Consider the following 25267-nt stretch of genomic DNA (forward strand, 5'->3'; position numbering starts at 1 on the left):
ATAAATAGCTGAATAGGAAGTTAAAAAGTTTAAGAAAGAGTAAGTTAAACAAAAGGCAAGAATGAAGATAGAGACAGAAAATAAAGAGATTGAAGAGTGGAAATATGGTTGGGCAAGATAAGCCCAAAGAAAGAAAATCAACATTGATTTTATGCAATTCAGCCTTAGTGAAGCTAATGGATACGGTCTCTATAAGCAGCTTTTCAGGAAATCCGTCCAAACACGGGACTCTTGGGAGAAACTGAACCATCCACCCATCCATCTCCTCAGATGAGGTAACGAGAGATCAGTCTGTGATCAATGTTCATTGGTTCGTCAAAATTTAGTCTCTTGTTTTTTTGTGTGTGTGTGTTCGATAGATAACATGTTGCACTAAAGTTGTGGTCGCATTTACTGTTGTTTGGAAAATGTCTCGCGAGCGATCCAGTAATTTCAATACAATTACAGTTATGTCGAAAATTCATTGTTTGAATTTTTGCGAGTGAAAATGGTGATTTCCTTAGAGTGCATGCAGTCAAATTTACCATTGTTTAGCAAACTTTTGCAGGTGAAAATTCAGTCAAGATTCCACACAATTGGGAGTTTCACATAAAGGAAAAATGTTTTCCACAATGATTTCTCTCATGACCGCAAATTTGCTTGCGATGACCAACAACAAAAAGCTGCTTGTTCTGGACGTGTCTTGCTTCATCACCTCTTTGCTATAGTGAACAGAAAATGGACCCTTATTTTTTCAACACACCTTTAGTGCCGGCCCAATTTTTCAGTATTTATCAAGTATTTTTTCATTCATTTTTCCCCATAAAAAAACAAAAAAAACAAGTCTTCGTTAAAGCACTATTACATAAATTAGGTAACTCTATACAAATGTTATTGTTTTTAAAAGAATAGTTCACCCCAAAATGTCATCTTTTTATTTTATTTTACTTTTTAAACTTCCATACTTTTGACCAATATTGCGTTGCTTGGTTTTAAAGGGACTTCGGAGAATACGAGTGAAATCTGCATGAGTAACTTTTCCGCCATTGTGCGAAACTCCCGATCGCACGGACTCCTAAAGGGCTGGATTTCACCCGCAAAACAACAGAGAATGTGCGCACACCTTCTGAGGACAAGTTATGAATCAGCCACATGTGCGGACGTTGCACTACCTCTACTGTATATAAAAATGTATGTAAAAGTGATATAGCCTAAAAGTTTAATTATATAAAATTGCTTGATTATTTAAAGGGGTGGTATAATGCTCTTTTCACAAGATGTAAAATAAGTCTCTGATGTCCCCAGAGTGTGTATGTGAAATTTTAGCTCAAAATACTCCACAGACATTTTTATATAGCATGTTAAAGTTGTCACTTTTTAAGGGTGAGCAAAAATGCACAGGTTTTGTGTCTGTCCCTTTAAATGCAAATGAGCTGCTGCTCCCGGCACAGGGGGCGGAGCTACAACAGCTTGTGTCCTGAAAATGTCAAAAACTTTTTTGTTTGTTTAAATTTATGTAGCTGATGTGTAGTTATCTTCTAGTCATCGATTAGCATATTCTGTCTTGATAATCAATAAATCACGTTCCCGGGGGCGGGGTTTATGTAAATTTTAGGGTTGGTGATGTCACTAACCCGGGAGGAATGTGGTGTAGTCTCTACCAGCCGTTTGTTGTAGTCCTTAAAAAGCAATTTCTTTAAAATAAAATATCTCCCTTTGCTTTGAACTTTGAGCATTGTCAAACATCAACATTACACTAAAGTTAGAAAAGTGAAATTATAATCAACCACCTCTTTAACAAATTATTTTTAACTAAAGTGAACCTAATTGGAAGCCAAATTGCATCCAGCTAATGCATGATGTATTCAAATGTCACCATAACTTACATTTAAGCAGATAATGTTATCTTTTTATAGCATATGCCCTTTGAAGGAAAAAGTAAAAGCTCTTTTATCTCACTGCCACACACAAATGTCTCCAACTCAGCAGTTACGGGGAATAAATCCTTAAAGGGATAGTTCACTTTGAAATTCATTTTTGGTATGTTTTAGCTTACCTCAAGGGCATCCAAGATGTAGGTGTCTTTTTTTCCGCGGTAGTTTCAATTTTGATATTTTTAGGTCAAACCGTTCTTGTCTGTCAGTCATATAATGCAGGTCTATGGTCACGGTCTCAAAACACAAGCACAGAGTCCAAATTAAAACAATTCCCCGTCGTCCAAATTAAACAATTCCCCATCGTAAGTACACATTGATGGCCTGAGACACGAAACGAGCGGTTTGTGTGAGAAAACGAACAGTATTTATATCGTTTTTACCTCTTATACGCAGACATGTCCGAGTGATCTGATCTGACGTGTACGCAGACTGGTGCATAGATATATACACTAGATGTCGCCTTAAAGACATTCGTTCCAATGAACTGCCGTAGACAAAGCGACATCTAGTGTATATATATCTATGCACCAGTCTGCGTACACGTCACACACCAGGATGCGCGAGCGCCCTCAGATCACTTGGACATGGCTGCGTATAAGAGCTAAAAACTATATAAATACTGTTCGTTTTCTCACACAAACCGCTCGTTTCGTGTCTCAGGCCATCAATGTGTACTTACGATGGGGAATTGTTTAATTTGGACGACGGGGAATTGTTTTAATTTGGACTCTGTGCTTGTGTTTTGAGACCGTGACCATAGACCTGCATTATATGACTGACAGACAAGAACGGTTTGACCTAAAAATATCAAAATTGAAACTACCGCGGAAAAAAAGACACCTACATCTTGGATGCCCTTGAGGTAAGCTAAAACATACCAAAAATGAATTTCAAAGTGAACTATCCCTTTAATGGAAAGGAGTTTAACTTATTAACTGTTTCTTTTAGAGGTAAAATATAGACAATGAATAAAAAGTTTTTTATTAATTTTTCATTATTTATTAGAAGACTACAATGTGCTCACCGAAACTCAAACCAAGACACTGGCCATCATTGTGTATGTTGTACAAAATGAGATTTAATTAGGAAACAAACACCCATAAATAATACTAATGCAAAGGAACTCATTTAGAAACCAAGCCCAGGAAGAATTTACAAAGAATTTCTTTGAAACGTGTCTGTTTTATGTTGCTATCCTCCATGGTTTGATTTAAATTCTGACTTATTTATAGTAGAACTGGTTTGGATTCTAGAATGTTCTAAATCCAAAGCGACACTGACAGCGGGTTCTCTAGAACTGGTCTCATACAAACTACCTTTCCAGAAATGTTCTTTCCAGTGTGTGAAATTAATACATTTGTTTCTTTTTTTGCTGTTACATATAGTGTTACAATATAACTCAATATACAGCTGTTTTTAAACTGCAACTTCATATGTTTTCATGATGGCGCACTGAAACTTCTTGCAATACTGGGGAATACTGAGAGAAGAAAATTAAGAGAATGTCAGTCTTTTAAAAAATTAATGCATTCATACTCAAGGGTGGATCTCATTAAAACGGTCACGACTCACATTTTAAAAAGAATAAGAAAATTATATTTTGCTTAAAAAAATGCCCATTTGATTTTTTTCAATATGACAAGTAAATGAGTCTCATTACCATAATAAAGATAAATATGATTTAAATTATAAAGTACAAATTTTAAGTTTGCATTATGGGAGTATGTGTTTTTAAATTAAAAAAGGGCAGGATAATTACCATTACTTTATTATGGTACGATGAGAATAATATTGTCACATTATAATAATATATAAAGGTTATAGGAAAGGTGCTTAAATGTCATGAAAATGAAACATGTTTTAGGAACATTAAGATTTTCTTGCATTGTGTCAATTTTATGACACCCAAATTCTCATTACCATAACATCATTTTTTTTATATTTAAATTGCAAGTATGCATTATAGTAGTATGAGTTATACTGTATTTATGATGTTTTAAATTAGTTTTAATTAATTATATATATTTTTTGCATTAGTGCAATGTGAATTCTTTTCTTTTTGCATTACGGTAATGTGAATTCTTTTTTTGTGTGTACGGTAATGTCAATTCTTTTCTTTTTGCATTACGGTAATGGGAATTATTGTCTTTTTGCATTACGGTAATGGGAATTATTTTCTTTTTGCATTACGGTAATGGGAATTATTTTCTTTTTGCATTACGGTAATGCGAATTATTTTCTTTTTGCATTACGGTAATGGGAATTATTTTCTTTTTGCTGTACAGTAATGTCAATTCTTTTCTTTTTGCATTACGGTAATGGGAATTATTGTCTTTTTGCATTACGGTAATGGGAATTATTTTCTTTTTGCATTACTGTAATGAGAATTATATTCTTTTGCATTACGGTACTGAGAATTTTGAGAAAATTTGTTTAATTGTCATGAAAATGAGTGCAAATCTTAATAAAAATCGTAATGGCATTTTATTAACGCAAATTATAATTTTCTTTCCTTTAAATATATCAATGATGACCCAGACATTTTTTCAGGTTCATGCAAGGTTATTTTGTGTGCATTCACTCGACTGGACACAAAAGCGGTATATAGAAAATGACTAAAATAAGTGGCAAGTCTGTGTGAGCACAATGGTTTGATCGGTTTTATACTAAGGCAATGAAGAATATGCAGTTTAATCAACTGAAAAAACACCAGACCACCAATATAAGGAGAAAAAAAAAGAAAAGAAAAGAAAAGAAAATACCACACATTGTGCAAAGATGGGCTGATTGCTTTGTTGAGCCAATACAAGTCTGTTCTGAGTGCGACCAAACACACACAGCATCAATAATACAGTCTGGGGATCAAATCCAGTTCTGTCATTGAGAAGCCTCAGATGTGATGGGTGATAGAAATGTCAGTATGAAGGTCCTAAACACAGGTCAAAAGTGCTGTTGATTCAGGATATAGAGGAGAATTCCTTCAGAAGAAGATCCTGACTCATGGTGCTTAGAGACACGTTCTTCCTCACGTTCAGACTGATGGAGCGCACCTAGAAGAAGAGAAAAACAGCATCTGTGCATCAAAACAAATTGATATCCTGCCACCATGAAAAGAAAAGCGTTGAGGCAGGTGTGTGCGTGGTCATATATTCACTTTACATTAAAATTTTACGCAACAATGTGTTCCTAAGGGCAAAGTGGGCTCAGTTCAGTAGGAAAAGTAGGTTGGATTGACACCAAAATGTTCGGCTTTACAATTCCAGCATTGATAACTTGACACAATGTACACAGTTGAATGTGATATATTTACATATCATGAATTGACATTTATAATTCGATTAACATCACTATTTCATAAATAAATAAACTGATTAATAATTTCAATCAATACATTAAATCAGCGAAAATAACCAGGTTTTTGGACAAGAGATCGAATGTTATGTTTTCGATCAGATCATCCAAGGACCCAGTAAGCGAATATATTCGAACAGTCCGTCTTTAACAGCCCTAATGTAGAGAAAACAGCTGATTTCATCGGAGATGACGGAAAGAATAGTGTATTAGTCTCTCCTATTCTGTGACTGTACGGTGTTGTATACTGTACCAGACAAGTTAACATAACCAAAGGAAGGAAGTAGCTTGCCAAGCGACTCAAAAGCTTACCAGCTCCTTGAAAAAGCCCGCTTCTCTAGGCTGCTCTGAATAACGCTCGAACTGATCCAGACCGTCCTGCAGCTTCAAGGTTAGTGTGTCGTAGTTTGACCGTACCACCTCCAGCACCTTCAGAGCAGAGAACGACAAAAATTACAGGTTTAACCCAACTTCATCTCTATGCACAGCATCGGTTACCACAATCTCGACTGTCCCCTCAGAATGTAAAAAGACGGTAACACTTTACAATAACATTAATTATTATGTTAAACATTAATAGTTAGCATGAACTAATAATGAACTGCACTTATACAGCATTTATTAATATTTGTTAATGTTAATTTCAACATTTTCTAATACTTTTTTCAAATCTTGATAACATTAGTTAATGCACTGTGAACTAACAATGAACGACTGTATTTTTAACTAACATTAACAAATAATAACAAAAACAGTAAGAAAAATTATATTGTTAATGGTTAGTTCATGCTAGTCAATACATGAACTAATGAACCTTATTGTAAAGTGTTACCAAAAAATAAATAAAAAATGCATCAACACAAATCCACTTGGAAGACTATGTAATATTATCTATGTTCTAACAATGGTCAAAAGACATGTGGTTAATGTCTAAAAAGACACTGGAATGATCACATGACTTCTGATACAGACACGAACCACCACAAATGGCACGCGCTTTCCGTCGCACTGTTCTCTAAATATCAGCTGACCAAGCAAGAACTCAATTTGCAAACTTTGCATTCATCTTATAAAATGTAACACAAGATATTTGCTTACTTGTAGTTGTAGCTGGTCAAATACAGGACAAAACAACACAAAAAACTGTATCTAAAGCTCCTTAACTCTGCATTAAAGCTTTTGTGGTTGTATAATTCATTATGAATTAGAGCTTTAATGCAGACAAACAGCCCTAGATAAAGTTTTTTCTTGTTGTTTTGTCCTGTATTTGACCAGCTACAAGTAAGCATATTTTAGTTTGAGTCTCAAAATGTTGAATTTTACTTTTGAAATTATTTTAATGTTTTTACATAAAGCAAATGTTACATTATGTTATGTTATTTTATTCCTGTATTTAAATACAATACATTTGAATAAACATTATTACAACTGTAATTATCTTTTTTTGAAATAATACTTAATATTTTCTGACATTTTATCTTGAAGAAAAAATAAATAAATATTTTGGTAGGTTCTGCTACATTTTTGGAAGATTATTTTGGTAGATATTTAAAAAGAGAACCCCAAATTATATATTTTTATTGAATTTCTCATTCTATTCAGAGGGGTTTAGATGCTCCAAGACCCTTTGCAAATGGCACCATGTCCAACAACTGTCTTAGTCACAATGAGAGACAAATCAAAGCAGTTTTCTGTGGTAATTGTGGCAAGATACTCTAGCTTTCCCAAACTACAGGCCGTTTGAAGTCACATTGTGAAGAGTGATTTTAAAGTGGATCGGTCTGGAATTTGACTGGGACAGGCTGATGGAAAGACACACACCCATGCACTTCAACTAAACGAAGCGAGCCAGAGAGGGTAGATAGAGGTCGTGTGGAAGCATCTGGCACAGCGAGATAAAAGAGAAGAGATTTTGGGATTGCGACTGACAGCTGGCATTACCATCTGTAAAACTGACCTCACTTCCAGCACATGGCATCATTACCCAACAGATCAAAGGGTAATTAAGCCACACCTGTGGCCACAAACACCTGTGACGGCCCTGATGAACAGCTCTTCTATAAGAGGGTGTTCATCCAGACACATATAGAGTTTTTGCCTATTCAGATTCCACACCAATTCCCTCATTTCACAGGATGACTAGATGCCGTGCCACGGTACAAAGGTACAGAAATAAAGTGTGGATGTATTTTAGATACATAAAAAGCTAGTTATAGTCCTTTTGATCTAAACATTTTTACAACGTCATTTCCAACGCCGTCATTTCCAGCACAAATTTAATGAAAATCTAAAAATGTGGTAGAAATTACATTATAAACTTGACAATTGGTGTTCCAGATCGTAACGGGGAAATTTCGGTCCACTATCTATTATTACATTACTAGTCAACAATCTATTATTATTTTAATTTATTGTAATATATTTATTTCACTATTTTTCTCTTTTTAAAAGAAGTCTCTTATGCTCATCAATGCTGCATTTATTTGATTAAAAATACAAAAAAACAGTAATAATTGTTTTCTATGTGAATATGTTGTAAAATGTCATTTATTCCTGTGATCAAATCTGAATTTTCAGCATCATTACTCCAGTCTTCAGTGTCACGTGATCCTTCAGAAATCACTCTAATATTCTGATTTATTATGAGTGTTGGACACAGTTCTGCTGCCTAATATATTTGATGAATAAAAGGTTAAAAAGAACTGCATTTATTCAAAATAAAAAAAAATATTTTCTAATAATATAAATCTTCTTTACAATCACTTTTTATCAATTTAACACGTCCTTGCTGAATAAAAGTATTGATTTATTTCAAAAAAAGAAAGAAAAAAAAAGACTGCCCCCAAATGACTGACCAGTCGTGGATATTGTTGTTACAAAAGATTTCTGTTTTTAAAACATTTGCTGCTTTTTTTTTTTTTTTTTTTTTATATTCATCAAAGTATCCTAAAAAAGTATCACAGGTTATGAAAAAATATTAAGCAGCAGAACTGTTTCCAACTTTGATAATGAATCATCATATTAGAATGATTTCTAAAGGATCATGTGATAGACTGGAGTAATGATCCTGAAAATGCAGCTTTGCATCACAGAAATAAATGATAATTTAAAGTATAATAAATTGAAAACCAATTATTTTAAATTGTAATAATATATCACAATATTACTTTTTTTTTTCTGTATTTTTGATCAAATAAATGCAGGCTTGATGAGCAGAAGAAACTTCTTTCAAAAACATTAAAAATAGTAATGTGTGCAAACTTTTGGCCTGTACTGTATATATATATATATATATATATATTTTTTTTTAATCCTATTGACTGCAAACTTTCAAACAGTAGTGTATTTATAGATTTCAACATTATAATCAATTATAATAACCATATAATTATAATAATTACTAGGCTAAAAGTTCATTTTCTTTGCAGAAACCCATTAAAGTCTGATTTCATGAATGTATTTCTTTATTTGATCTTTATAAGACACCGAATTGTTATATGAGCGTCGATCTGAGATGTGAACGTATCCAGTTACCTGATCTTCAGAGAGCTGCGAGATGTGGTTCACAGCAGCGTACGACTCAATCTTAGGATTGAAATGGTTAATAATTGCTCTGAAAGTACAAAAACAAAGAAAAACAGGCAAAATGAGACATATTTCAAATACTTGAGAGTATGTGACCCGCACTGAAATACACCACACTAGCTTGTCCTATCACATGCCTGCGTGAGAATAAAAGGCAGCGTTATATGGAAGTTCAAAGGAGTGGTTCTTTCAGATATTCTGCTGTAATGCTTTGCATTATGTATGCTTTAAAAACACAACAACGGTCGACTTCTTTTGTGCGGCACAAACACACGGTGACGTCTCTGCAAGCCCATAGAACGCTTCCACATTACCTCAGACTCTAAAATCAATAATTTATTCACTACGCCCCAAACCAAACCAAATAATACAAAACCGCACACAATACCAAAGCTCTGAATGTTAGTCATAGGCTTAAACTAAAGCGGTCCATGATATCATCCAGCATCTTTATAACATACATGTAACTGGTATGCAAATTAACATATATTATATAAGTAGACTAAATATTCAATCATATCTTTATCCTACATTTTTTCTTTTATAGTCATATTTATGGCTTTTATAGAAAGTCCTTCAATGTACAAAAAAAATTATAATATTTTTGCTAATTACATAAAGTATTCTATTTTTTTAAAACTATGATATAGTGAAATAAATCATCTCAATATTTATTATGAAAATTATTTAAAATGAACCCTATACAGCCTACTGTATCATATTTGATATGCAGCTTCTATGGCCTCTAAATGATCAACACAATCTGTCGTCTGATTGGTAGTTTATACTTTTTAGCGAGTAAAAGGCCTTTTAGTATAACTGTACAAACGTCCAGGTGGTTCACGTGTCCTTTTGAGGTGAAAGCTTTACTGATTTTTATAAAGTAAACGTGAGGATAACTTTCATTATGTTATTATTATTAATATTTCACTTACTGGGCTGAAGCAACTTTGCGTCACACAATTAACCGTACATTATTTGTTAGAAAACTTATGTCAAAATGTGGCTTTTGAGGAATATTTATTTGTTCATCTCAGTTTAGCAATATCACATAAGCAAGTGTGCCGGTTTCTCCCTGAATATCTGCACGAGCGCAAATGAGATATTGATCAAATATCAAATAAAAAATATTTCTTTCTAAAGCTATTTTTTCTATTCAATGCTTTTCTCATCTAACACAATAATGACTTTAAAAGATCTTTCAGGGGTAATTTTACAATTTCATCATATTGTTTTGGCCATATAAATATCAGGATAAGCACCAAATTGCATATTTGTGCTCAGTTTGGGCCTCTGAATAAAGCTGATGTGTTTTTCTCCTCAAGTACGAGCTACAAATTCTCACTATATCATACTATATGAGCCATAAACACCTGATGTATCAAGTATGATAGTTTCAATAAACCTGTCCATTTCAAAAGATGTTAATGTAAGGGTTTTACCTGACGTTGACAAGAGCGTGCGTAACTTTACTAGCGGGCTCCTTCCACTGGCCAGCGTTGGTGGAGACTCTCAGCACTGAGGTGTCATGAAGATCAGGTTAGTGCTTTAGGGATTATGGGTAAAAATGAGCATGTACACACACAGCAGGACTGAAGTGGTGACTTACCCATGCAGTAGAGGTTATCGAACACCTGATGCATGCGTATAATCTCGTAATAGAGCTCGTCGTAACTGCTGGGGGTGGGCAGAAACGTGTCTCCATATGTGATGAACATATTAAAGAGGTTCACCACCTACAAAAGAAGAAAGAACGAGGACGTCAGGGAAAGGTGAGAAAACGTAAAGGTTCCTAGAGGGTGAAATGTGAACCCCAAGTGTATCTGTACCGCTCACAGTGAGTGTGGTTTACCTGAAGAGCCAGCTGGAAGATATTGTGCTTCGCCAGAAGGATGGTCTCATTAGACAGCAGGAACTTCAGGAGATTAATGAGAGCTGGAAAAACACAAATCAACAGAGCCATCTGAAGCTGTTCGATGACTATTTTGACCTGTGACCCCCACACAGACTGCCAGCGCAGATTTAGATGATCGTTAACAGATTCATTATAAGGGGTTGCAGAGAAATATTCAAAGAGTTTTACCTTTATTATTCTTATTATAAATGAAAACAATGTAGAAATAAACACTTGCACAAAGCAAAAAATTTATTAATTAATTAACACACGAAAAACAACAATAAAAAACACTGTAAAAAACAAAAACGAAACACAAAGCAAAAAATAAATAAATAAATGAACAAAAAAACACAATCAAAAACAAAACAAAACAAAAAATAAATAAATTAACGCAAAAAAACAATAAAAACACTGTAAAAAACAAAACGCAAAACAAAAAATAAATAAATAAATGAACAGAAAAAAACACTAAAAAACAAAAACGAAACAAAGCAAAAAATAAATAAATAAATGAACACAATAAAAAACATTTAAAAAAAACTAAAACAGAAGCGAAACACAAAACAAATAATGAAATGAAAAAACAAAAAAATAAAACAATGTAAAAAAGAACTAAAAATGTAAATAAAACAAAAGCAAAGAAAAGGCATAACATATAAATAAAAGAAGAAAAAGCTAAACAAAAAATAACGAACAGAAAAAAATAAAATAATAATAATTTCAACACTTCTGCCTTTTGTTCACATTGTAACGCTCGTACCTGACCAGAAGTCTCTCCATGTGTAGTGCAGTCTAACTCTGCACTTCTTCTGGTAGCAGATCAGTTTGTGAATTATTTGAATACAGCGCCTGAAATAAATAAAACAATTAATTCTCACCATATCCACATGTATCCAAGCACTGCAGTATTTAAAACGGCTTATCCTACAGGGCTGCCCAATGCTTGATTATGACTGGCTGACAAACGCTTTAAGGAGTGCAATTATTATCCAGTAAACGCACGGCTAACGTAATTCCAGGCGGGTCCATATCGCCAAATGCAATTTCAAAGTTATTTCAAAGGTCTTTACAGCCTACGACAGATAATGAACCAAAACCCACAAAGAAAAATAATAATAACTAAAAAATTCCATGTTTTACCCACAAAATTACGTTTCTTTATCTATGCTCTCTTTCTCCAGCTCTCACTCCCGTAGAAACGCACACACATTCATATTGAAAAGAAACTCACACATAGAGATCCATAGGAAATTCCTTCATCATATGAGTAACAATGAACTCGACCATCAGATCTGCAAAGACAAGGAATACTCATATAAACATTCACAAAATTACACATATAATCATAAAATCATTCACAAAAGAAATCCCTGGTTCTGAACACTCGACTCACCCAGAACCGCACACACTAAAGGTCGGGAGGGCACGTTCTTATCCGCGGCTTTCTTCCGGTGTCTCATGGGCTGAAACACATGTGATGTCAGTAAGAGACCGGTATATTTAAGATATGACTTCAACCAGTCCAAACAGCATTGACTTTCAGTGTATGGCCTTCATTTAGTTATTTATTTTTACATTTTTGACTTGGACAAGATTGATTTCAGTCAAAAGTATAGGAGTTAGACTGCACAGGTGGGCTGTTTTCACATGGAGAGACGGGAGCTTTTTAAATGGGATTTACCGCAGCAGTGAGGCTGGGAGTCGGGACGCACCATTTAATAATGGATTGGATGTAACATGGGGTCAGGAGGTTGGCTGTTTTGTATGCCAGAAACATCATCTCCATTTGGATTCTGCCATTTACAGACCTGGGAAATGAGACTCTTACCATTCTGTGCAAGTTGACCCTGAAGTTCATGTTATCATCATGGAGAAAGGCATCGGCATACTGGTCCTATTAAACAGACAGCGAGAGGACAAGTGGTCAAAGGAGAGAATCGTTCACACACACACACACACACACACAAACACAAAAATTATAATGAAACATACCTCAGCTATACAGGTCAGAATGATGAGGCACAGTCGGGCACTGTTGAGTCTGTGTTCATCTGAGAATATACAGAGAGAAACTATTGTAAGCTGTGCACAATCATGGTCTAAAAATAAGATAAATAAATGGCTCCGTTCCAAAATCTAGTGAGCTCCCTACGTAGGCAGCACTTTTAGGCATTAAGTGCGTTAACTCAGAAGCCGTTCCAAAAAAGTAGATAGTAGGTAGAGTTATGTTGCCTTCTCTGACACCTTCTTTCGGCTAAATGCAAGACTACATGTATCCTTTGCAAAGAATGCAATCCCATAATGCATTGCAAGCAACAAGCTCCAAAATCAAAAATGGTGGAAGCAGCAGGAAAAATGCTGATGATAAATATAAGGTAATACATTTAATTAATCAAATACCAATAAAAAATTTACTATTTTATCAAAAAGTGTGTGTAATTTTTGTTTTTATGCTTATAAGAGTATCATGTCATTAGCTTAGCAACATGCTAACAACAAACTCCATTGAAATCAATAGTTAGCCGAGTCTACCAGTTTCAACTGAGTTCGGACGCAGTGGGCAGCAAGGAAGCTCACTAGGCTTTTGGGAAAACGTTGAGTACAGGGAAAGTGATATCTTGCCTTTGGTGTCCTGCATTATGATGGAGGAATATTTCAGGAACGTTATAAGAAGATTACTTGTCTGCAAGTTCGGGTCCAGAGGAAGCTCAGGATTATTCATCACTGCCAAGAGAGAATGAAAGAATGGTGAATCATTTCTGAGAATTATCATTCGCCCCAATTTGTGTATTTCTACTACACACTAAAAGTGTTAATTAGAAAGTCAACATTTTAGAGTATGTAGTAAGACTATACCGATAACAACAAAAAATACATCTGCGAGCAGATATTATTGGGAACAAGCACAAAAGGGACATGCAAGCCTGGCTGGGAGATTCAGAAAAACACTGTAACAATAATTAAAGACGTTTTTAGATTATTTTAGTCAAAATGGCTGAATTTTTTTTTTTTCACAAATACAAATCACATGCAATATGAATAAACTGCATATCACTTTTGACCAGTTGGTGGCGCTAGAGAAATTGAGTTAGAGACTCCAAAACTGCTGTGGTCAATGTTCTGACTCTCCTCTATCATTGTTCCAAATTTCATAACTTTTTACCATACGGTTCCATGGGCGGCCATAGACTTTCAGAGCGGAACAATAACAACAATAAGAAGAACCCTAACTATTACAATAGTAATGATATTAATAACAATAGCAGCGCAGACACCAGTGTACAACAATCTGTTTATTATAAGTGTGCGCTGCAGTTTTGTCATCTGACACTTTAAATGCTCTTGTTATTGTCCTTGGTGTGAATGGTCCTTAACTAAGATAAGGTAATTATATAGTGCATTTTTTGGACCAACCAAGTAATCAGTGCCATCATGATTATAGATAATTGAGCTCTGTTGGCCCATTCGAGCATGAGAACACGCCACATGCACCATGGGATTTTCAGTCTGCCAGATCTGAGTGGATTTAATATTTCATACAGCTAATGGAAATCATGTTTTCAAAAGGATGCATTGCGAAAAGCAGCATAAGTGACACGTGATTTAGAGGCAAATGTAAGCGTGACGTTAGTTTAAGGAAGTGTGGCACTGCTCTGCTATATAACACAGACTGAAGGCACCATTCATAGGGTCAACATTTATTTAAAAAGCTCAAAGCATTTTATTATTCAAACAAACCTTCCTACTGGTTACTGCTATGACCATTTAATAGTGGTTTGTTTTATTATATAACAGCCACTGAAAGTAATATGAAGCAATGCATGCTTTTTCGGATATGACTTTTCATGTAGTGTGAAATGAAACTGTTTGTGAATGTAAAGGTCTGTAAAAGTTTCAAAGATCAAAAGTGCAGATAAATGAAGACCTTAGTCAGGTCAGACGCCATATTGAAGTTAACACAGATTAAAACGAGGGATAGATGTATAAAGGTCCTAGATTATGTCATTTTCACAACTCACAACTTTTTAAAACTGTTTTGTGAAGTTTTTGTCTTCTGAAGACGTTTCATCAGCTGAACAATGGGTACGTTGTTAAAACTACAATCGACTGAACAAAATTAAATATGGCACTACCCTGACTAAGGTCTATTGTCTCCGAAAACAAAGAACCGATTCTGAACTGCCTGAAACAAGTGGTCAGAAAATTCCAGTCTTACTTCCTGCATTAACCGGCGTAGCTTTGTAACAGATTTGCAACCAGTCACAATAGATTGAGCCATCTGACCAATCAGAGCAGAGTAGACCACTCACAACAGACTGGATCATCTGACCAATCAGAGCAGAGTAGACCAATAACAACAGACTGGATCATCTGACCAATCAGAGCAGAGTAGACCAATAACAACAGACTGGATCATCTGACCAATCAGAGCAGAGTAGACCAATCACAACAGACTGGGTCATCTGACCAATCAGAGCAGAGTAGACCAATCACAACAGACTGGGTCATCTGACCAATCAGAGCAGAGTAGACCAATAACAACAGACTGGATCATCTGACCAATCAGAGCAGAGTAGACCAATAACAACAGACTGGATCATCTGACCAATCAGAGCAGAGTAGACCAATAACAACAGACTGGATCATCTGACCAATCAGAGCAGAGTAGACCAATCACAACAGACTGGGTCATCTGACCAATCAGAGCAGAGTAGACCAATCACAACAGAATGGGTCATCTGACCAATCAGAGCAGAGTAGACCAATCACAACAGACTGGATCATCTGACCAATCAGAGCAGAGTAGACCACTCACAACAGACTGGGTCATCTGACCAATCAGAGCAGAGTAGACCACTCACAACAGACTGAGCCATCTGACCAATCAGAGCAGAGTAGACCAATCACAACAGACTGGGCCATCTGACCAATCAGAGCAGAGTAGACCACTCACAACAGACTGGGCCGTCTGACCAATCAGAGAAGAGTAAATCTTAAATCTAATTTGTGTTCATGTTCAATTCAAATATGGTGCATCATGACTTCTACTCTCGAGTCCTGCAGAAGAAAAGAAGGTCATTTGGTTTTAACATGAGTGTGAGTAAATGAGATCTCCCAGAACTCACTGTCCAGAGAGGGCGGTGTCGTGCCCAGTGGGGTTGTGGGAGAGGCTGGGACCGGAGCAGCGGGGGTTGCTGACATGTCAATCTCTGGATGACTCTGTGGAAAATAAACCACAACCTCTTAATGTATAGCATAGGCCTATTAATATATACATGCAAGTGTAAAATAACGCCAATGCATTAAAGACAGTAATGAACATTACACTGTCACTGAGTAGTGCTGACCTGTGCGAGAACAGTGATGAAGTTTCTGTTGAGATGTACGGCCTCATACAGAGCCAGCAGGATGGCTTCGTTAGTCCTAAAGGACAATAAAGTCATCAGGACACGTGGAGCATTTGATGTAATACAAGAAGGGAAAGATTTTTCATCATAACTGCAGCCTTGCTGTGCATAAGAGATTCTTTCAAACACATTAAAGGGGATGTCTAATGCCATTTCATGCATTCCGACTTATTTACACTGTTAAAAGAGTTGGATTCTCATGCTAAACATGGCCAAAAAAATAAAGACTCTTTGGAGATACGAAGGATGCAATACTACTCTATAGGTACTGAAGATTAACATGAGATTGGCAGAAACTGTGTGTGTTACGTCCCATTACAAAAATCCTACTGACGCCAACCTTTTGAATGGGGGTGTATATGTAAAATAATTGCAATTTAGGTACTATTTTCTTTGTGATCACCATTTAAAGGGATGGTTCGGAGTCATTTCAACCTAGGGTCCTTTGCACCATGACCTCGAGCCAAACACCCCTCAGAAGCCTTTTTTCCTTTGGTCGAACATTATTAAAGTTAGAGCTTATTTAGAGATATCAGCCGGATTGGTTTAGTGCAGGCGCTAATGGATCCAAGGCTGTATCTCGTAAATGACCGCACTAATAATGCCTAGAATGGTACCAAACTTCTACAGTAGTACAAATAGGTTCTGTACTCATAAAACGAGGCATTGGAAAGTTTGTAAGTACATCAGGAGTTTATTTAAATAACACTTGCCTGACGGCTCATGCTACCGCTAACCCGGACACCGACGTCACTTCTGTGAGTTGAGAAAAGCACGTAAAAGTCCTGGCAGAAAGCGATGTAAGGATGTATTGTAACGACGCCCAGTTCCAGGAATGCACTAATATTTTGTTGGTAGTACCAGTTTATAACAATTATTAGTGAACACTAAGTTGTCAACACTTCTGAAAAAATTATATATTTTTTTGGATATACCGAAAAAACTGCCAGGGCTTTTACGTGCTTTTCCCAACTCACTGAAGTGACGTCGACGTCCGGGTTAGCGGTAGCATTAGCCATCAGGCAAGTGTTATTTAAATAAACTCCTGATGTACTTACAAACTTTCCAATGCCTCGTTTTACGAGTACAGAACCTATTTGCACTACTGTAGAAGATTGGTATCATTCTGGGCATTATTAGTGGGGTAATTTACGAGATACAGCCTTGGATCCATTAGCGCCTGCACTAAGCCATCCGGCTGATATCTCTAAATAAGCTCTAACTTTAATAATGTTCGACCAAAGGAAAAAAGCTTCTGAGGGGTGTTTGGCTCGAGGTCATGGTGCAAAGGGCCCTAGGTTGAAATTACTCTGAACCATCCCTTTAAAAAGTACTACTAAACTACATTTTTAAAGGTGTTTTAGTGTTTACTTACTGCACTGACAGCTTCTCGTCTGCGTCAGCGATGAACATACTGCCCACCTGTAGACCAAAGAAGTGTTAGAATAAAACTGTAGTTGCAAAGTCACTTTCATTGAATGGAAAAAAATAGCAGCAAGAACATTCTGCAAAATATCTCCTTTAGTGTTCCCCCAAAAACAAAGTCAAACGGGTTTGGAAAGACATGAGTAAATTACAGAAAAGGTTTATACCATGCTGGTTAGTGTAGAGAAAAACCCTCCCTGGTTTTCTTCTTCTTTGTCTTTATACTGCCTGTGGATATTGGATAGAATACATGAAATCGTTCATATAAATGTTTCCTAAAAACAAAATAACAGATTGCATTGCATGTTTCTTACTGTAAAAAACAGTTGCTGCCTTAAATTGAGTACAATCAACTTGGATGTTTAAGCCATTTCAACTTAAATTACATTAAACTGACTTGTATCTTGTATAACATAAAAAAGTGAACTTATTTTGATGTGTTAAAGCAACGTAAAAAAACAAACTTATTGATAATATAATTTTTCACAGTGATGTTACCTATTGTAGTCTGTAAGTGCGTGGTGGATGACCATTCCCATGCCCTGTGAAAAGATTACATTAGATCTCTACATTGCAAAGACTCGATAACCATCTTGAATTGAAAGAATCTCCCTGATCACTCACATCAAGGGTCGGCTCGTCATCCACTATTGACAGTTTGACGATGTACGGATTCACAGACTATATATAACAGAGGAAACAATGAGTCTCACAGAAATATTACAATCAGTGCTTCAGATATTTAGTGTTAAAACACTTCAGTATTTACCTCATACTTCCTGTAGTTGACCAGTAGAGCTAGAAGCACCACTGCATCGTAGCCATGCTGAGATCGACTGGAAACGTCAGACAGAATCTGGACACAAAGAGGCGGATGAGATGGAAAACGGTGCACTATTAATACTGAGAAATTACTCAAAGCAATTGCAGATTTACCTGCAGAATGGCCTCAAATATACTGTTGATCATCACATACTCCAGTATGGTGTTCTGGCTAATATTATCTGTGACCTAAAAGACAAAAAAAAACACATTATAACTAATGTTGGGGGAAGATACTTCTAAAATTTAACTAATTACATTACTTAGTTACATTGGTAACACATTTCGATTGTTCACTTTAGACATTCTACTGACTATAAGTAACTTATTCTACTAACCCGAACCCTAACCTAAGTCTACTAATGATCTAATGAGAGTTAGAGTCACTAGCCGCGTTTCCATTACCCTTCAAATTGCGCAAATTGAAATTGCGCATTGAAAATACGCCCGATTGAAACACGTCAATTTCGCAAAAACTCGCATTTATCGCAAAAAATTACGCTCGCATGAGGAGGTTTTTCAGGCAAGTCGAAAAAGAAATATTTCGCAAAACTCCAATGGAAACAGTTTTTGCGCATTTGCAGGTCAGCTGACGTAGACGACGCGGTGTGTTTGGACAGAATACGAGACAGAGTTCTTTATTAAATTCATAAAAGACAAAAGAATTGCAGGAATAATGGATTCTAAACCTCAAATAAATGCCACAATCAAGACCTCGGAGCAGAAATGAGGGAGAAACACCCAGAAACACCTCATATGTGCCGCTCACAGGTATAATAAGGGTCGTTCCTCACCATTAATGCTTGGAAAACACACATACGTCTCCTTCCATTAATAATAATGGCCAGTGCAGTGGCTGGGATACAGTACATAAACCTACCAACGTCCATCACCATGGTTTTTGGAAAGATTTAACTTATCGCGAGAGGAAAAAATTAAGTTTTAGTCGCATAACTTCGGTTAATGGAAACGGCGTCATTTCGAAATAGTTTTTTGTCGGCATTTAGAAAAAATAAATAAAAATCGCAATAGTTTTGCGCAAATCTGTAATGGAAACGCGCCTAATGATGATAAAAACGCACAGTTTACAGTAATGCACTTACAACTGAAAGCCTTTGGGGAAAGTATAGCAGAGGGGTTCAAAGCCGAGAAAAGGATATTATATCACACTAGTCTCATGTGAACAATGAGCATATATAATTTTTGCTATACTTTTGAAACGTTGTGTATTTTAACACTTATTTTTGGTCCAATGCCTTTCCCCCATTGACTTCCATTGTAAAAGGACCGTTTTTGCTTGCTTTTCCCAGCTGAGGTGTGCGTATACATGATTTTCTGTAAGTGAAAGAACGAAAGCGAGCATGAATGTGTGGATCTTACAGTGACCAGACACAGCAGCAGTTTTAGACACAAACTCTTCAGACTCTCTGACCCGTCGCCACACAGCAGACTGTCCAGGCTCTCCATTAGCTCCTGTGTGGACAATCACATCACAACTTAAACTGGCATCCAACTCAAAGCCGCAGATCACGTGTACGTGGGACAAACCACTGACCTTCATCCTGAGCTCTGCTTTGTCAAAGCCCATCAGCATGTTGATGATGTCGAAGCCTGTGGCTGATTTGTTCTTTTGGTGAACTCCTCTAAAGAGCGCACAGAGGGTCTGAAGAAGCGGAGACAAATTTGTAGTCGTTTTCATTCAGATCTTTAGGTTAAAAGCAACTGTTACATTGTGTCTCGATGATGTGTTCAGTAAGTAAACGAATGCAAGGTGTGTCTCCAAACACAAAAGCTGATTTCACAACTACACAGTTTTATGTTTCCAACAGGTCAACGTTTAAACCTAAAAATCTAAAGAGAAATGTATATTTTGTCCTGTTTTGAAAGAAGTCTCTTATGTTCACCAAGGCTGCATTTATTTAATAAAAATACAGTAAAAACAGTAATATTGTGAAAAGTTATTACCATTTGAATATACAGTAAAGTGTAATTTATTCCTGTGATCAAAGCTGAATTTTCAGCATCATTACTCCAGTCTTCAGTGTCACATGATCCTTCAGAAATCACTCTAATATGATGATCAAGAAACATTTATTACTATTATTATCAATGTTGAAAAAGCTTCAGATTTTAGGATGATTTGATCAATAGCATTTCTTTGAAATAGAAATTGTATGCAACATTATAGATGTCTTTACTGTCACTTTTGATCCATTTAATGCATCCTTGATGAGCAAAAGTATTCATTTCTTTCAGGAAAATAGAAATCTTACTGACCCCAAACATTTGAACGGTAGTGTATTTTTAGCACGATTAATACTTTTATGATAATTAAGCACACTTAATTATCATTATCATAAATGCAAAATGATGTGTATAGATGTTTATCTTTCGAGTTTGTTTGTTAGTTATTCCTATTATTCTCAATGGTGATCCTTATTCGGTATTAAATTCTCAATACTATAAATAAAAATCCTCCTATTCTGTCACACAATGAACAAAGTAAAATCAATACAACAAACACTACAATAATGTATAAATACCATTTAAATAATATATCATTATGTTTGTAATGAGAATGGCATTTTTAAAATACAGTGTATTGGAAAAAATTTAAATTAAAATCAAGTGACATGAAAATAATATTATATACAAAATATTTCAATGATCCCCAAAATACGCCTCATTTTCTTAATGATATATATAGCTCTGGAAAAAATTAAGAGACCACTGCAAAATTATCAGTTTCTCTGGTTTTAATATTTATAGGTATGTGTTTGGGTAAAATTTTTAATTTTGTTTTATTCTATAAACTACTGACAACATTTCTCCCAAATTCCAAATAAAAATATTGTCATTTAGAGGCATTTATTTGCAGAAAACGAATAATAACCTCAAATAATGGAAAGAAATTAAGTTCATATTAATTTTATGGATGGTCACAAGCCATCAAACAAAGCCGAAAACATTAAAAAGCATGAAATCTGTGATTGAAAATCAGGGTTATTCCACCAAATATTGATTTCTGAACTCTTCCTACGTTAAAACATTAGTATTGTGTTGTTTAAAAATGAATATGAACTTATTTTCTTTCCATTATTCGAGGTCTGACAACACTGCATTATTCTGCAAATAAATGCTCTAAATGACAATATTTTTATTTGGAATTTTGAGAAATGTTGTCAGTAGTTTATAGAATAAAACAAAAATGTTAATTTTACCCAGACACATACCTATAAACAGTAAAACCAGAGAAACTGATCATTTTGCAGTGGTCTACCAGAGCTGTATGTATTTATATATATATATATATATATATATATACAGTACAGGCCAAAAGTTTGGACACATTACTATTTTTAATGTTTTTGAAAGAAGTTTCTTCTGCTCATCAAGCCTGCATTTATTTGATCAAAAATACAGATTTTTTTTTTAATATTGTGATATATTATTACAATTTAAAATAATTGGTTTTCAATTTATTATACTTTAAATTATCATTTATTTCTGTGATGCAAAGCTGAATTTTCAGCATCATTACTCCAGTCTATCACATGATCCTTTAGAAATCATTCTAATATTCTGATTCATTATGAGTGTTGGACACAGTTCTGCTGCCTAATATATTTGATGAATAAAAGGTTAAAAAGAACTGCATTTATAAAAAAAAAAAAAAAAAATTCTAATAATATAAATCTTCTTTACTATCACTTTTTATCAATTTAACACGTCCTTGCTGAATAAAAGTATTGATTTATTTCAAAAAAAAGAAAGAAAAAAAATTTACTGACCCCAAATGACTGACCAGTAGTGGATATTGTTGTTACAAAAGATTTCTATTTTTAAAACATTTGCTTTTTTTTATTTTTTTTTTTATCAAAGTCTCCTAAAAAAGTATCACAGGTTATGAAAAAATATTAATCAGCAGAACTGTTTCCAACTTTGATAATGAATCAGAATATTAGAATGATTTCTAAAGGATCATGTGATAGACTGGAGTAATGATCCTGAAAATTCAGCTTTGCATCACAGAAATAAATGATAATTTAAAGTATAATAAATTGAAAACCAATTATTTTAAATTGTAATAATACATCACAATATTACATGGTTTTTCTGTATTTTTGATCAAATAAATGCAGGCTTGATGAGCAGAAGAAACTTCTTTCAAAAACATTAAAAATAGTAATGTGTCCAAACTTTTGGCCTGTACTGTATATATATATATGGGTGATGAATGATTGAACTCCTTCATTAATGAGCACTGTTCTTACCTGGAGTGCATTGACTACTTTGATCTGGTGCTCTTCGCTCAGGGCTTGAACACAGTGATGGAACAAACTGTTGATGTTGTCTTTGACTTTCATGACTTCATCCCCATCCAGAGACTCCAACTTCCCTTCCAGATACTCCAGATTCACCTGGACAAAGCAGATACACACATCACCTGTATCGTCCACTTATTCACAGAACGGTGTTCTACATCAGTCTAGAGCAAACACGTCTATGTGACCAGTGACCTTCATCAGAAAGAGCTCATCCCAGAAACGAGGGTTGTTCTTGGTAGGGTCTTCTTTCTGATGGGAAAGAGCAAAAACTGTGTTTACAATCTACAATATTACATTTGGTAAGAAATGAAAGCAGAGTTTGAAATGAGGATTAACACATTGATCATTTGTTATAATTTCACACTGTTTAAAGGATTTGAAATGCAAATGCAAACGCAAGCACTGAAAATAAAATAAAACGTCTCTTTTTTTTATAATTTATTGTATAATTTATTTCTATTTCTATTAATTACAGATTTTATTATAAATATATCAAAAGTTTTCTTAGAAAAAGTTATTGTATTTCACAGATTTAATCTATACGATTATTTATTTGATAGATTTGTCCGTCTTCCGTTCATAGACACTCTTTTTAATTTGATTAATTTCAGATTTCATTAAATACATATATATATATATATATATATATAAAAGCTTTCTTGTGTTCAGAAAATGATAAGGATAAATAATCATAGTATTTAAGATAATAATATAATTCTTGATTAATGTTAAGACTTTCATCTTCCTTTCATAAACAAACTTTTATGTTATTGATAATATTAAAAACAGCATTCTTACAAAAAACACTGTGTTAAGAAAAATTTATAAATCAACAATAATTTTATTGTACAGGATTAATTATAATTCTTTTTTTAAGATAATAATATAATTACTGATTCTTGGTAAGACTTTTCTCTTCCCTTCATAAACAGACTAATTATATATTATATTAAAAACATAAAAACAGCATTCTTAGAAACAGTTATTTATGTTATAGATTAAATATTAGATTTAATTTGATAGATTTTTATGATACTTGTAAATGATCATAGTACTTAAGATCATAATATAACTCTTGATTATTGCCAAGACTTTCATCTTCCCTTCATAGACAGACTTTTTTATTTTATTTTATTTTTTTATTAAAAACATAATTCGGAAGATTCAAATGAAGGCTCACCGCAAATATCTCCTCATACATGAGCACCACTTTCTCCTTCAGCGGCTTCTTAGAAGAGGAGGTTCTCCTCAGAAGTCCTGTTTTCTTCTCAGTCTGAGCCATACTTACACCTGCAACTACACAAACACATGCACATTAATATGACTATCAAGCTGCCATAACAAATATCAAAGATAACACATATCTTCCCTTGAAGTTTGTTCCCCTGAAACACGAGGTCGAGGTTCATAAATAACTCATGATGTTTTGATGCTGTCAGTTTGTTTACATGCATATTTTGACAGTTTAGCTTTAGCATGTAGCTTCCAGGCATTATACTGATTAAAGGGACACGTTTGGCAGATCAAATACTATCACTTGCAGACACTAAGAGGCATGCAATTATTCAAGATGAATATTATTAAATGATAATTCACTATAGTCTCCATATGGGATGATCATGCTACGAATCAAAGCTAAACTGCTTGACTCCCTTAGCATGTGTCAATAACACAATAAATAAATAACATTCCAGCGGTTAATTTTAGGTGGGGGTTTTAATTGGAATATATTAGTTTAAATGACTAAATTCAATAAAATGTTCATACCCGAGTAAATGAATTACTGTAGCTGTCCCATCACTCTTGAAGCTAACCAGTGATTTCGCTCGGCTGACTTCCGGTGGGAGCCGAAACCCCGCCCATGTGTTTACGTCACGTCCGGGGCTCGCTTACTGATATGATAAATAGACGCGTTGTACTTGTAATATATACATTATAATTCAAATTAAATGAGTCAATTGATTATTATTGTTAAAGATAAAGGTCAATTATAGGTATCGTGTAATCTGCTAGTCATGTTAACGGCTCTTTCAGTCGACAGTTCAGACAGACTTCGACATGTAAGTGACAACGATGTTGTAACGTTTTAAAACATAAGTACATTTGATGAAAATTAATAAATACCCAAATCAATCAAATAAGGAATGAGGAATTATGAGGAAACAAAACCCCAAATCATTTTTATGAAACGACATCAACAATCTTTTATGGATTTATAGAGATATTTAAAGGGATAGTTCACCCAAAAATTAAAATTCTGTCATTAATTACGCTCCCTCATGCCGTTCCAACCCCGTCATACTTTCGTTCATCTTCGCAACACAAATGAAGATATTTTTTGATGAAATCTGAGAGCTTTCTGTCCCTCCATTGACAGTCTACGCAACTACCACTGCGATGCTTTAATAACTTCATAAAGAGATCGTAAAACTAATCCATATGAAGCGAGCGGTTCGGTCCAAAATGTACATCTGTAACACCATCATACTTCAATATGCTAAAGGATTTGAAAAGCAGATTTTATTTCTAAAACCT

The 25267-nt window shown here is 34.8% G+C and overlaps 1 protein-coding gene and 1 long non-coding RNA gene across 2 annotated transcripts; one reads left to right on the plus strand and one right to left on the minus strand.

The window, feature by feature from the left end:
• Positions 1 to 1748: 1748 nt before the first annotated feature.
• Positions 1749 to 4175, plus strand: LOC309475257. The gene is made up of 2 exons (XR_014197585.1): positions 1749 to 1996; positions 2836 to 4175. It is a non-coding gene; the product is annotated as an uncharacterized lncRNA (long non-coding RNA).
• Positions 3300 to 24614, minus strand: armh3 (armadillo like helical domain containing 3). Its single transcript, XM_082137826.1, has 26 exons — positions 24500 to 24614; positions 23913 to 24028; positions 22925 to 22981; positions 22679 to 22825; positions 19960 to 20067; positions 19785 to 19877; positions 18519 to 18593; positions 18352 to 18438; positions 18207 to 18263; positions 18081 to 18124; positions 17750 to 17810; positions 17533 to 17579; positions 16098 to 16173; positions 15876 to 15969; positions 13372 to 13473; positions 12742 to 12800; positions 12578 to 12643; positions 12143 to 12212; positions 11981 to 12041; positions 11510 to 11598; positions 10705 to 10787; positions 10462 to 10588; positions 10295 to 10370; positions 8802 to 8880; positions 5580 to 5696; positions 3300 to 4966 (listed from the first exon to the last, which is right to left on the minus strand). The coding sequence occupies exons 2-26, from the start codon at positions 24012 to 24014 to the stop codon at positions 4874 to 4876; spliced, it is 2070 nt and encodes a 689-aa protein (XP_081993952.1). The 5' UTR covers positions 24015 to 24028; positions 24500 to 24614; the 3' UTR covers positions 3300 to 4873.
• Between the last annotated feature and the right edge of the window lie 653 nt (positions 24615 to 25267).

Source organism: Leuciscus leuciscus, assembly GCF_965113295.1.
Source record: "Leuciscus leuciscus genome assembly, chromosome: 15".
Lineage (NCBI taxonomy): Eukaryota > Metazoa > Chordata > Actinopteri > Cypriniformes > Leuciscidae > Leuciscus > Leuciscus leuciscus.

Coding starts and splice junctions, on each gene's coding strand:
- armh3 (XM_082137826.1), bottom strand. CDS start 24,014: ATGGCTCAGACTGAGAAGAAAACAGGACTTCTGAGGAGAACCTCCTCT. Junction 10,788..11,509: donor ATGGAGAGACTTCTGGTCAG/GTACGAGCGTTA, acceptor GTGTTTTTCCAG/CTCTCATTAATCTCCTGAAG. Junction 8,881..10,294: donor CACGCTCTTGTCAACGTCAG/GTAAAACCCTTA, acceptor TTGTACTTTCAG/AGCAATTATTAACCATTTCA.